This window comes from Castanea sativa, chromosome 1 (assembly GCF_040712315.1).
Source record: "Castanea sativa cultivar Marrone di Chiusa Pesio chromosome 1, ASM4071231v1".
Lineage (NCBI taxonomy): Eukaryota > Viridiplantae > Streptophyta > Magnoliopsida > Fagales > Fagaceae > Castanea > Castanea sativa.
In genome coordinates this window covers 7,005,327-7,019,502 of record NC_134013.1, presented here as the reverse complement: position 1 = coordinate 7,019,502, position 14,176 = coordinate 7,005,327, and the positions used below count along the sequence as shown (strand labels likewise).

At 38.7% G+C, this 14,176-nt stretch overlaps 1 protein-coding gene and 1 pseudogene across 1 annotated transcript; one reads left to right on the top strand and one right to left on the bottom strand.

Moving 5' to 3' along the window:
- Positions 1-768: 768 nt before the first annotated feature.
- Positions 769-4,531, bottom strand: LOC142621528 (strychnine-10-hydroxylase-like; annotated as a pseudogene).
- A 2,877-nt stretch (positions 4,532-7,408) lies between these two features.
- Positions 7,409-11,437, top strand: LOC142640761 (uncharacterized). The gene is made up of 7 exons (XM_075815046.1): positions 7,409-7,709; positions 7,825-8,071; positions 8,156-9,175; positions 9,230-9,333; positions 9,382-9,861; positions 9,946-10,706; positions 10,829-11,437. Exons 1-7 carry the CDS (start codon positions 7,409-7,411, stop codon positions 11,435-11,437), a joined length of 3,522 nt encoding a protein of 1,173 aa, XP_075671161.1.
- The last annotated feature ends 2,739 nt before the right edge of the window (positions 11,438-14,176 follow it).

The following is a 14,176-nucleotide window of genomic DNA, read 5'->3' as shown; positions in this document are numbered from 1 at the left end:
TTCTGAGCAGTAGATATCATATGTATATATGGGTCCATCACTAATATCATTTTTAATTTCACCACTCATAACCTGTCATTTTAGCAAGTTGTAAAAAAAATTGTGTCTCTAAATTTATTCTTTTGACAAAAGTGGGAAGGCTATGCCCTAAATCAAAAGAACATGTGATTCATGTGAACGCAATTAACATATATCTCGCATGTAAAAAAATGTTATATTATATGTTGATGTTTTGTGATTTGAAAATTCCGTGACACTATAATTTGAATCAAGTTTGTAATGTGACAAGTTCAAATTAAAATGTCCAATATGCAACTTAAAGAAGACAATTATTAAGGAGTTTTTCTACCCTACAATTAATTTATGAATCCAAAATGGCCATCAAAAATGGAATATAAAACAAAGGAGAGACAAGGAGAGATACTTCAAAGGTCAAATTCATAAGATACTTTATTAGAAGTATGTGTTTAAATAATTAAATTTACAATATTCCAATAGTTTAAACTTTAAGGATAATCGGTTATTTAATATACTTTCTCGTGTCAATGGGGTAAAACTTGCAAAACAAGCATGTAGTTTAGAAGGGAATGAGCTTCTTGTAGGATGATAGAGTTTAGGAGGCAATTATTCCTGCGACCCCCTGCTCTGCTCTGCCCTTGATTTCAAAAAACAAAAACAAAACTTTTTCTTTCTTCTTATTTTGAGAAAAATCTTCTTAGTTTGTGTTAGATTATGTTACAACATATATTGTATGGTAGTGCTAACTTAATTTAATTGAAAAACAACATGATCACAGCTAATTATTTTTTCGTGCATAAAATGTGAAGCCTAAGATTCAACATTTTATGGTATATAGAAATTTCAGTTTCTTATGACAAAATTTCTCTTTGGAGGATGAGCTTGACAAAATTCAAATCTATTTATGTCTGAATAACCCAACATAATGAAGGTAGAGATATAACCATTTTCCCCAATTTTTAGGCACTGTTATTTCCATTTCACAATAGCAAACTCAGTGTCCTGCAACATGGCACGCCCACTAACAAGACAAATCATGGCAAATTTTGATCAAATCACAATTCTTAGATCTGCACATGAATTGTATATTAGACAGTCTTTAATCCATAAAGCTTGAAGGTGTAGGCGAGGTTTGATGAGAACTTCAAGTGGGGTGGCTCTGTTGTTTGTGAGACCAACTGTCTCAGTCATATCAACCTTGCATCCGAGGGAATTGAGATATCATACATGTGTAGAAAACTAGCCAATGCTAACTGTACCATTTGAAGGGCAAAAGATATTCCAGGACATGCTCTTCTACCACTTCCAAATGGAGCAATTCGAAATTTTGACCCCTAACATCGACACTCTTGTGGGTGGTGAGAAATCTTTCGGGCTTGAACTCTAATGGGTCTGACCATATGCGTGGATCTGTATGAATTTTACATACGTTTGTGATTAATCGAGTGCCTTTTGAAACATGGTAACCACCTATAATGCAATTCTCAGTGAATTCATATGGTGCTGCTAGTCGACCTGCGGGATACAAACGTAATGTCTCTTTAACTATAGCTTGGAGATAGACTAGCTTACTGATGTCTGATTCGTTTACAATTCTTTCCCTGCCCACTTGGACATCAAGCTCATCTTGGGCCTTCTTCAACACGTGGCGGTTGTTTAGCAATAACGCTATTGTCCAAGTTAGAGTAATTGTGCTAGTGTCACTGCCTCCAGCAATCATACTCTGCAAAGTGCATACCTTTTGTTAGAATGAAACTCTAAAGCAAAAAATGTCCTATGTTTTGGAGGTTTAGCTTGTAAGGAAAAGCAAAGAAGCATAATTATATACACGAGGCAATACAGAATACTGTAACAGTGTAACACGGCAAATTATTACATTGAAGTAAGACATTACATGGTTGGAATTTACTATATATATATATATATATATATATATGGTGATATTTGCAATACACTTTGTTTTTAAAAGTGCAAGACCTAATATAAAAAAAAAAAAAAAAAAAAATAGTCATCCACTATTTAAGAAAATGTCGTATATTAGCCTATGGTATAGAAGTGAATGATTTATAGCAAAACATACTGAGTGTAAATGACTAATCATTTGTAAATGATAGGCCAAAAACGTATTAATCCCTTGTAATGAATTACGTTGATTAATTAGCTAAATTTATTAATTAATCAAATTAACACGCAAATGCGTGGTAGTACAAACAAATCACCAATAAACTAAAGTGCAGCGAAAAATAAATTTGACACGGGTGATTTGTTTACGAATGGGAAAAACTACCGAGGCAAAACCCCACCGGGTGATTTTAAAGTCACCACTCCCGAAAATCTACTATTATCACAACAAGCGGTTACAAGTAAATGAATCTCAGTACCTTATACCAACTTACAGTTGAACCCTTACTCCAATACCCAATTGGACTTGTTCTGTAGTGACAATCTCTCCTTTTGATGTACGGCTTCCAGTACGTGACTAACCAATCTGATGCGCGGATCCCTGTACGCGGCTTACTCCTTTGCACGAATCCTAGTACGTCACTAACTTCATAGTAAACCTTTGATTGTTGTAGTTGATTTGCAGCAACTTCACATAGAAACACCAATAAGATCTTCAATGTTGGTGCAAAAGACTTTGCTTGGTTACAGAACCCAAAGACGTACAAAAAACACAGCAATAACTTCTTCTTCTTTTTTGTAGGAGGATGCTATGGTTTCAAAAAGAAAACCTTATAAAGCTCTCTAGGATTAGGTTTTTCTTTTTCCACCTCCTTTAAATAGGAGCTCAATGAGCTCTCCTATTCCAAACAGGTTTACACAAACCTTGAGTTTTCCTAGTCCAATAAGAATTATATAAACTCATAAATAAATAACATTTTTAGAATAAAAACATTGCTGGCTATAATCTGAATTTCGTAAGTTCGATCGATTGATACATCTGTCGAGTTTTAATGAATCTCGACAGATCGAGCTTTTGTCGAGGAGATGTCAAGACCTACAGATTGCACTTTTCTTGAGCAGTTCTTGACTAATTTTCATATCTTCAATTTAACCACTTATAATGATCCTCTTGAACCTATTTAGATTTACCCAAATACAATTAAAGTATGTTTTATAAAAAAATATGTCAATTACATAAAAATATGTCCTTAACAATAAAGATGGGTAATGAATTGGGCAGCCAGCACCCTGCATTGGCTTAAAATGCAAGCTTTATTTTACTATTTAATTAATTTTTGCTATTATTTAAGGATATCATACGCACTATTAATAAGTTCTACTAACGACACTTTAAGTCTTAAAAAAGTCAGTTTTGAGATGATTATTTTTGGTATGCCCTGCATTTGAGAGCCGCCTTGCTTGGAACATGTTCAAGCAAGGCCCCTTGAGCAAAAATCCATGAAGAAGTGAAAAGAGAAAACGTACCAAACATGTGGCTTTGTTGATTGTATCAGCATCGTAACCTTCAAGCTCAGCACCATCAAGGACAGAGAGCATTATATCCATGAAATCTTCCTCCCCTTTATTCTCAGAAGAAGCTCTCTTTCGCTTATGCTCTTCCAACCATTCCCCAAGAATTCCATCCAATTCCTTTGCAGTTTTCTTCATGGCCTTTTCATGTCCACCCAAGAAAAGGAATAGCATCGGACACCACAAACAACCCCAAAAGATGAAAGAAGTCCCCCAAGGCCTTTTGGCAACGCCGAGCCTCTTCTTCATTAACCCCATCACTGGTACCAAAGTACCTCTTTGCAGCAATCATCCTAAGAATCACGTTGAGGTTCATATCCCCAAACCATTGCTTCAACTCCACCAAAATCAAGCCTGACCCGTTCTTTTTCTTGATCCAAAGTTTGTATAAATCTTTCATATCGTTCTCAACTTCGGAGACTCTAATGTGGGAAAGCATCTCAATCCGACGACTAGATAGTAGCTCTAAAGTGGTTATTTTACGCATTTCACGCCAATAGGGACCATGGGGTGCAAAGCCAAACACAGCGTAGTTATAGCACAAGTGTTTTATGGCAACTAGTTTGGGCCGCGAGGACACGGCCAGGTCATTGGCGGTGAAGCACTCCTTAGCCATCTCCCAGCTGCTCAACACCAAAGCAGGGTGCAATCCAAGCTTGATTGTAAAAAGTGGTCCATACTTGTCGGCCATGGCTCCCAAAGTGATGTGGGGAGTCTGAGTTGCTCCCAACAGAGGAAGGTGACCAATTACATGCACCAGCAGGAATTGGTGCTGTTTTGGCTAGGCCAACTCTGGACCTCTTGAGAAGATAGTAAGAGAAAAGAATTATGGCTAAAATTCCAGCTATGGTAGCAGAATTTAGAGACGGTGGAAGAAAATCCATTTTAGGATAAAGTTGCAGGGACTCCTCTGGATACCTTTTATGAGGATCCTTTGTGTTTACCTATTCATTGTTGGGTGCATCATATCCCCATGGGTCCAGCCCACACCTTATCAAAGCTCTAAATGAGCTTATCCTGCAAGCTAGTACTAATAAGACTATGTTTGCTGACTTAAGCAATTCCACTTAGGTGGAGTTTGTATTGTACTCCACGACAAAAGGCCCACATCTCTAGCTATATATATATACAAGTTATGCGGCCATTGTTTAGCGTTATTAGTGCTGTAAGAGCACTTACAGCAGTGGTGGTATATTGGTATATTGGTATTTTTTTAGCTCTTCAAATATCAAAAAGCATGCTCCAGCAGTGGAGCTAAATTTATTTATTTTTAGCTCTAATGAACAGTGCACATCTATAGATAGATGTGCACTGTTCATGAGAGCTAAACAAAAAAAATATTATTTTATTGTAGTTGGTGTTGTGAATGTTTTTTGAGTTGTGAGATATATTATTTTATTGTGATATTTATATTATTTTATTATGTTGAAAGCTAAAATAGATCCAATGCTGCAGCATGTGTGTAGATATGTATAGGTAAAATAAATAAAGTAACTTTTGGTGGAGCTAAAAAGCTAATTTTTTAGCTCCACTGCTGTGGATGCTCTAATATTAGAATATGTTTTTCTATTCTTTGGTATTTTGTATAGATTTCTAAGGCGTGACTTTGTTATAGGGATTTTCAAGTTTTTCTAGTCATGTGCTTTTGGTGAGTGAGAGCTTGGACCGTGGACGTAGGCCAAAAGCCGAACCGCGTAAATTATTATGTTTCCGTTTGATTGATTTTTTTGTCTTTTTATTTCTATTTTGCATAAGCCTACTATTATTTGGATACACACAACAAATAGATATTTATGTTTCCACTATTCTCAACAAATTGGTATTAAAGTTTCTGCTTTTACAACAAACCAAAATATTGAGAGCAAGACCCGGAGAGTTTTAAGAGGTGTATTTTGAAAGAAACGGAGAGAAAATACTGTGAGAGCGTGTGAGAGTGAAAAGAAAATTATTAAAAAAAAAAAAGTACAATAACTAGTCAATATTTCTCTCGTGATGAACGCCTGCCCTCTCTCTCGTGAAGAGGAAGTAGAACTTGTCCGAAGCAACAAAAAGATTAAAGATCGTCATCATGCGAGTTTCAATAATGGGTATGATCCAGAGAAGGAGTCTAGCTCTTCTCAGGGTCATCCAAGCCATCAGGTTTTGTCATTCAAAGAAAAGCTTGTGGGTGATATTCCAGGCGCTTATACTCAGGCGTTTGACTTCTCTGAGGCATCGAAGTTCGATGTTGAGTCCGATGATGAAATGGTGGACCTCAGGGAAGGAGTGGCCGTTGTGAAGCTTTCCAGTACCACCAAGCAGCGTATTAGAGCCCTATGGAGTAAAGCTCTCATTGTGAAGGTATTTGGGCGTAAGGTGGGGTTTAACTATCTCCATTCGAAACTATTGTCTATGTGGAAGCCAGTAGGGAAAATGGACTGTGTTGATTTGGAGGAGGGGTATTTCTTAACTCGATTTGCTTTAAAAGAAGATCATGACTCTGTGCTAAGGAAAGGCCCGTGGTTCATAGGTGACCATTTCTTATCTATTAGACCATGGGAGCCTAATTTTAGAACTGATCTATCCAATGTAGCTTCAGTAGCGGTTTGGGTAAGATTAAATCGTCTTCCTATTGAATATTATGAAGCTGAAGTTCTGAAACAGATTGGGCAAGCGATTGGGACTGTCTTAAGGATTGATACGCATACGGCAACGGAATCTAGAGGGGAGGTATGCAAGACTATGTGTTCAAATAGATATTGATAAACCGCTCATTTCTACTGTGCTTATTGGGAAGTTGGAGCAACCAGTGGTGTATGAAGGGCTGCACCAACTATGTTTTACTTGCGGCAGAGTTGGCCACCGGAGGGAGAGCTGCCCTTATGTTACTCGTAGACCTTCATCACCAGTGGAAGAGGTACCGCTGGATCCTGCCAAGCAGGTGAGTGAAGACCATGCTTGTCCTGACTCTGAGTGTGCTGGCACCAGTGGGAATGGCTCTGAGGGTGCGCAGGAAGGTACATATGGTCCGTGGCTGGTTGTGTCACGCAAGAAGAGTGGTCGCAAAATGCCAAAAACCCAGCTTCCAACCACTGAACAGAGGGTCCCACCTACCTTGCCTCGGGTTCATTTCCTTCATGATCAAGAGGGGGGTAGTGGAACCCACAAAGACACCAAAAGGAAGATGACGTTGGACCAGGAGTCTCTTAGGCCGAAAATAGGAGAAGCTATTCGTAGTATTTCCAAAAAATCTTTGGGCCAAGATGGGCCGTCTAGATCAAAGGGGTTAACTTCAAGGGAGTCTTTGTCTGGGCCTTCGGCTGAAGGAAAGAAGTCTTATGACCTGAGGAAGGGTAATCCCCAGTCTAGCCGAGAACATTCTAAGGATGGGAAGCACCAACTCTTTCAGCCTAAATCCCAGATTTCTTGTTTCCAAAATTCTGATCATAGAACTTCCTTCAATCCTAATTTTTGTTTTTCAAGCTCTGTGCAACCCGAGATGGAAGGAAAACAAGGCTTGAGATTGGGTGGGGAACATCACGGTGGTATGAGTGATAAGCTTGCAATTTCATCGCCCGACTATAGTTTTGGGAAAGATGGTGTGGATGCCGCCAAAGGTGATGGCCTTGATAGAGTGGAAAAGGAGAGTAGGAATGAGTGTTTCCCAGATTGCCATAAGGATTTGGAGAAGCAAATCAGTACTGCTAAAGGAGGTGTTGACGAGCAAGTCCAGGGTAGTCAGAACCTCGCTGGGGGATCAAATGAAGGGGAATTACAGCCTATGGAAGAAATTGAGAAGGCAGAAGGCAGGGGCTGTGGAATTGGGGATGACCTTGAGGTCAAGGATCAAAATGAAGCAACTCATATGGAGTTTGATGGAGGTGGGGGCAGTTGTACCGCTTAGTGAGGTTGGTGCATTTTTTTCATTTATTTAGTCATGAATATCATCATATGGAATAGTAGGGGCACTCTGAAGCCCAATTTTCAGAGTCATGTTCATGATCTTGTAAATATTCATAATCCTGGTATTATGGTAATAATGGAGACCAAAGTTGGTGGTGACAAAGCTAGAGAAATTATAGGGAGGCTCCCTTTTGATGAAGCTATTTGCATAGAGACCAGAGGCCTTTCTGGAGGATTGTGGTTAATGTGGAATTCGAATATTGTGGAGGTGTCCCTGCTTGCAAAGACAGAGCAGGAAATCCATGTGCTGATTAAGGTTAGACCTTCTGATCTGAGTTGGCTTTTTTTCTGCGGTGTATGCTAGTCCTAGATTTGAGGAAAGGTGCATTTTGTGGAGGAACCTTGCTGCAGTTTCTGAGCTTAATAATTTGCCTTGGGTGTTGGCTGTAGATTTTAATGAACCTCTTTTAAATGAGGATAAGTTTGGAGGGAGGGCTGTAAGTATAAATAAATCCTTGCTGTTCAAGGAGTGTCTAGACAAATGCAACATGGTTGATCTGGGGTTTGCAAGACCAAGGTTTACTTGGACGAATAAAAGAGGCATCAGTGATCTCATTCAAGAGCGCATTGATAGGGTCTTCGTTAATCCGGAGTGGTGGAATCTATTTCCAGAACCTAGAGTCACGCATCTCACCCGGTGCCATTCAGATCATTGCCTGGTTCTGCTTGAATCGAGTACTAAAGACTCTGTCTATTTAGAGTGACCGTTTAAATTCCAAAGTTTTTGGCTTTCTGATGTTACATTTTCTGGGGTTGTTTCGGGTGCTTGGAGTCATACCAATGAGTTATCTGAGGCCATTAGGAGATTCACCAGGGATGCGAAGGATTGGAACAAATCCCATTTTGGTAATGTGTTTGCTAAGAAAAAGAGGATAATGGCCTGGCTCAATGGCATTCAAAGAGCTATGGCCATTACCCCTTCGGCATCTCTTGTGGATTTAGAGAAAAATCTTCTGTTAGAGCTTGATAATGTTCTCAGCCAAGAAGGGGAGTTGTGGGCTCTTAAATCTCAAATTAATTGGTCGATCCATGGTGATCGCAATACGTCTTTTTTCCACATGTTTACACTTGTTAGAAGAATGCGCAATAAGATCACAACCATTAAAAATTCAGTGGGTGATTGGATAAATGAGGAGCAGCAGGTTATGGAGTTTGTGCAAAGAGGTTTTAGTGAGATTTACTCCTCATCTCAAGAAGTTTCTCTTAGGGTTCATTCCTCTAGTTGTCACTGGCAGGCCAAGTTCTCTGATACTGTCCAAGACATTATGGATCATGAAGTAACTACAGAAGAGATCAAAGCTGGTCTTTGGTCCGTGAAAGCTTATAAGGCTCCTGGTCCGGACGGCCTTCATGCAGGATTTTACCAGCATTTTTGGTTGATTGTAGGTGAGTCAGTCATCAAAGAAGTGAAAAAAAATTTTGCTGAAAGAAAAATGCCTGAGTATCTGAACAAGACTCATATAGCGCTTATTCCTAAGATCCAAGGTCCTGAGACTCTAAGCAACTTTAGACCGATAAGTCTATGTAATACAGTGTATAAAATTGTCACTAAGATCATAGTGGCAAGGCTGAGACCATTCCTAAGTTCTGTTATTAGTCCGCTACAAACGGCTTTTGTTCCAGGAAGGCGTGGCACTGATAATGCCATTATAGCCCAGGAAATTATTCACACTATCAGCCGCTCCAAGGGTAAAGAGGGATATATGGCAATAAAGATTGATCTTGAGAAGGCCTACGATAAGTTAGAGTGGAGTTTTATAAGGTAAATGCTTATTAGAATTAACACTCCTTGTAGTTTGGTTGATCTTATCATGAGCTGTGTTTTGTCAGTGTCTACTTCCATCCTTTTCAATGGAGGGTGCCTTCCGCCTTTGTATCCTTCCAGAGGGATTAGGCAAGGTGATCCGCTCTTGCCTTACCTCTTCATTATTTGCATGGATTAAATAGGGCAGCTCATTGAGGAGAAGTGTAGTGAAAATCTGTGGAAGCCGGTGAGATCTTCCAAAAGTGGTCTGGCTTTCTCTCATTTAATATTTGCGGATGATCTAGTGCTATTTGCCAAAGCTGATCAGATTAATTGCTCCACAATCAGAGGTGTGTTGGATGTTTTTTGTAGCAAATCGGGTCAGACGGTGAGTGAAGTTAAATCTCGGGTCTATTTCTCTCCTAATGTAGACAGTGATCTTAGAGAGACTCTTAGTGATATTCTTGGCTTCCAATCCACTTCCAACATCGTAAAATATCTTGGAATTCACATTAAACATCCGGGGTCTTCTAATCAGGATTTTAATTTTGTGTTGGATCGTGTGAAACAAAAATTGTCAGGTTGGAAAGCAAATCTTTTATCTATGGCTGGAAGAACAGTGCTGATTCAATCTGCTTCGTCAACAATCCCATCATACACTATGCAATGTGCATATCTCCCTGGTAAAATTCTTGACAGCATAGACAGAGTTAATAGGAATTTTCTTTGGGATTCCTCAGATTCAGATAAAAAGATTCATTGAGTAGGATGGGAGAAGGTGACTAGATTGAAAAAAGAAGGAGGTTTGGGGCTGCAGTCAGCTAAAGGGAGAAACACAGCTTTAGTGGCTAAGCTTAATTGGCGCTTCCATACTGAGTCAAGTGCTCCATGGGCCACTGTTTTAAGGATGAAATATTGCTCGCCTCAAAGATTGAGGTCTAGAAATGGGGATAAGCTCCCATGTTCTCGGGTTTGGGCAGCTATGAAAAAAGGGAAGGACACCTTTCAAAAAGGCACTATCTGGAACATTGGGAGGGATAGCAATCTGAACTTATGGTTTGATAAATGGACAAGCTCAGGCCCCTTAAGAAAGCTTATTGAAGGGCCTTTTTCGTTGGAGGAGTCTAACAGGAAAGTTAAAGAAGTCATTTCAGCAGAAGGTTGGAACTGGTCAAGTATTTCGTTTCCTTTGCCCCAAGATATTGCAGGAGGCATTCAAGCAACTCCGTATGCTATTGTGGCAAGAAGTCAAGACACATTAGCATGGGCCGGCTCTCATAATGGCAATTTTGATCTTAAAAGCGCTTATAGGATTGCCTCAGGAAATGAGAACACTCATGCTTTTAAAGGGCAGTGGATATGGAAGCTTAATATCCTTCCTCGGATTCAATTTTTTCTTTGGAAGTGCTATCACAAGAGCTTAGGAGTAAAAGCTTGCTTAGCTGCTAGAGGAATCTGTTTGGATGTTATTTGTCCCCTCTGCCTCCAACAGCCAGAAACAATTATGCATGCTTTAAGGGATTGCCAGGTAATTAAAGATATTTGGATTTAGCTAGGAGAGGTAGGCTTGGTGATAGATTCTTTGTTAGTGAATTGGAGGACTGGCTGGCTGATAACGGTATGTTTAATTACCCCTACTCTCCTAATCAGCTTCCCTGGAAGTTTGTTTTCCTATTCGCTATCTGGTCTATTTGGTTAAAAAGAAACCTGTTGGTGTTTCAAAATAAATCAGCCCACCATAGCCTCATCCCCGAAATATTGAGCAAATCCTCGGAGTTTTTTCACTGCACTCTGTCTCCTAGAAATGCTCCCAGAATGACCACAAAATTCATTAAGTGGGAAAAACCTGCTAGTGGGTGGGTGAAGCTCAACACTGACGGCTCTGCTTTAGGGAACCTCGGGATCGCTGGGTGTGGGGGTTTAGTCCGAGATAAGGATGGCAATTGGGTGGTCGGATTTGCTAGAAAAATCGGGAATTCATCGAGCTTCATAGCTGAGATTTGGGCCTTGAGGGATGGTCTAAATGTGTGTCTACAAAAGAACTTACTACTGGTTGAAGTTGAGTTAGATGCCAAGGCTGTTGTTGATTTTCTTGCAAGGCTTGATAACTTAAGCGAAGCAAAATCCCCTCTTATAGATGACTGCAGGCACTTGATTGCTCAATTTCATCAGATTTGCATCAACCACTGCTACCGGGAAGCTAATAGATGTGCTGACACCTTAGCTAGGATGGGCACTAATCAAGCTCATGAGTTTTAGCTATTCCATAGTCCGCCTATGGACCTGGAGTTTGCGCTTCTTTCTGATGTTAATGGGCTGTATTACCCCAGGCGCTGTCCTGTTTCTTCTTTTGCTGTTTAGTTAGTTGTTTTTTTTCCCTTTTACCAAAAAAAAAAAAAAAAATTAAGACATTTTTCTTTTCTAAAGCTATGCTCAACCTGCATAAGGAAAATAAATTTGTGAAGTTCTCTTGGATGTTTTTGGGCAATTATAGAGAGTTGAAGAGTTCAAAGGGAAGATCTTTGCTATTGGTTTTGTGGTGAGATTATATTTTACTCATTGAGATTTATTTATTGTATATCCAATTTTTTGTAAACTCAAGTTTGGCAAAATTGTAATTTTTATTTTATGGTGGATAATTTTCAGAGCTACCCATGGTTTTTTTCTCTACATTTTCCTTCTAGTATAGATATCTTTCAAAAGAATGAGGCCGTCGTGCATTCCTTAAAAATGCTTCAACATAATGCATTTTGAATGATGTATCCTCATCGATCATGTGTTATTCTAAAAAATTGTGTAAGGTATTTTGCCGAAACTTTTATTAATAAATGATTATGTTGAATAAGTTTGAAGAAGTGTAGATTATGTAGAATGCATTTTCTCACATTCAACCAATTTTATTAGTATGACTATATTATTAGTAAGACCATAGTAACAAAAAGAATTAATTGTTTCTTATAAATATATTTTACAAATAAAAATTCATTATAATTGATATTCATTACATACAATCCCAAAATAAAGGAAAATTTATAGGTACTCCTAGAGTACCATTAATGCGTCCTCCTCCATCTCACATAAATGATGGGTCCTACTATGAATTTAATTAGTAGGACCTACCATTCATGTGAGAGAAAGAAGTACGCATTTATGGTACTCCAAGAGTAAATAATAATTTTCCAAAATAAAATATTGTTTTTATTATTATCCATTACATACTTATAGTTTAAATACTACCACCACACACCCTTGGTGCCATGGTCACTCCACAAGTATAAGTGCTTGTGGGGTGTGGAGTAAGGGCGAGGGTTTAAGTCTCTAGGAGGGAGCTTCACACACATATACATTTAGATTAGGCTAGAGTAGAATTCTATCTTGTAAAAAAAAAAAAAATTGAAATACTTTTCCTTTTATCTCTTTTTTGTTTTTAATTATTTTTCCCCCCAATTTATTTCCCACCATTCAATCCAACCCACTTCCCTTTTTATTTTTCCTCACTTTATCCCCACCACACATTCAACTTACCACCACCCCCTTCAATTTTATCCCTTTCTTTTTTCTTCACTCTCTCTATCCCAACGATTCTCTATCTCTATCTCTCTTTCCACTATCTTTTTCCATTTTCACTATTTCTCTTCAATCTCTTTCCCCTTTATTTATTTATTCTTCTTTCTTCACTGATTCACCAGGTGCTTGATTGGTAAATTCCAATCACCCCATCTATATATAGTTGGAAACTTGGAATAGACTCTGCAAAAAAATATCTATACATAGCAGTAGGTGCAAGTGCCTCTAGGGAGACATCTTCATCAAAAGGTGATGTTCGCCACGGAAGTCTTGAATTAAATATATAATATATAAATCAATTATATTTGTTTTTTTTTTTTTTATTCTCGGTCATATAAGTTTTTGAAACATCACAATTGTACTCATCATTTTTCTCAGTTATAATTTTAAATTGAGTTTAAATTCTATTAATTTCATAATTACAATCTCCACTAAATCCCCATCATATTTAAAGAAAATGATCAATGATTGCAAATTTCTCTTCTCTGGGTTTAGGTTATCTTCACTCAACAACGTTAAACTTATCGGTAATGCCATAGCACACGTTTTAGCAAGAAAAGCTAGCCCAACATAATGAAGGCGGAGAAATAACCATATTCTCCAATTAGGCATTGTTATTTCCATTTACAACAGTAAACTCATAGTGTCCTGCAATTTGGCACACCTACCAACAAGGTACAGTCAAATCATGGCAAATTTTGATCAAAACACAATTCTTAGACATGCACGTACTGCTGCACATGAATTCTATTAGACAGTCTTTAATCCATAAAGCTTGGAGGGTGTAGGCGAGGTTTGATGAGAACTTCAAGTGAGGTGGCTTTGTGGTTTGTGAGTCCAATTGTCTCGGTCATATCAACCTTGCATCCGAGGGCATTGAGATATCATACACGTGTAGAAAACTAGCCAGTGCTAAGGGAACCATTTGAAGGGCAAAAGATATTCCAGGGCATGCTGTTCTACCACTTCCAAATGGGAGCAATTCGAAATTTTGACTCCTAACATCAACATTCTGGTGGGTAGTGAGAAATCTTTCGGGCTTGAACTCTAATGGGTCTGGCTATATGCGTGGATCTGTTTAGATTTTCCAAAGGTTTGTGATTAATCGAGTTCCTTTTGGAACATAGTATCACCTATAATGCAATTCCAGAAAATACGTGTGGTGCTGATAATCGACCTGGGGGATATAAACGTAATGTCTCTTTAACTATGGCTTGGAGATAGACTAGCTTACTGATGTCTGATTCATTAACAATTCTTTCCTTTCCTGCTTGGACATCAAGCTCATCTTGTGCATTCTTCAACACATGGCAGTTGTTTAGCAGTAGCTAGCGCTATTACCCAAGTTAGGGTAATTGTGGTAGTGTCGCTGCCTCCTGCAGTCATAATCTGCAAGGTACATTTTTTTTGGCCGGGGGGGGGGGGGGGGGT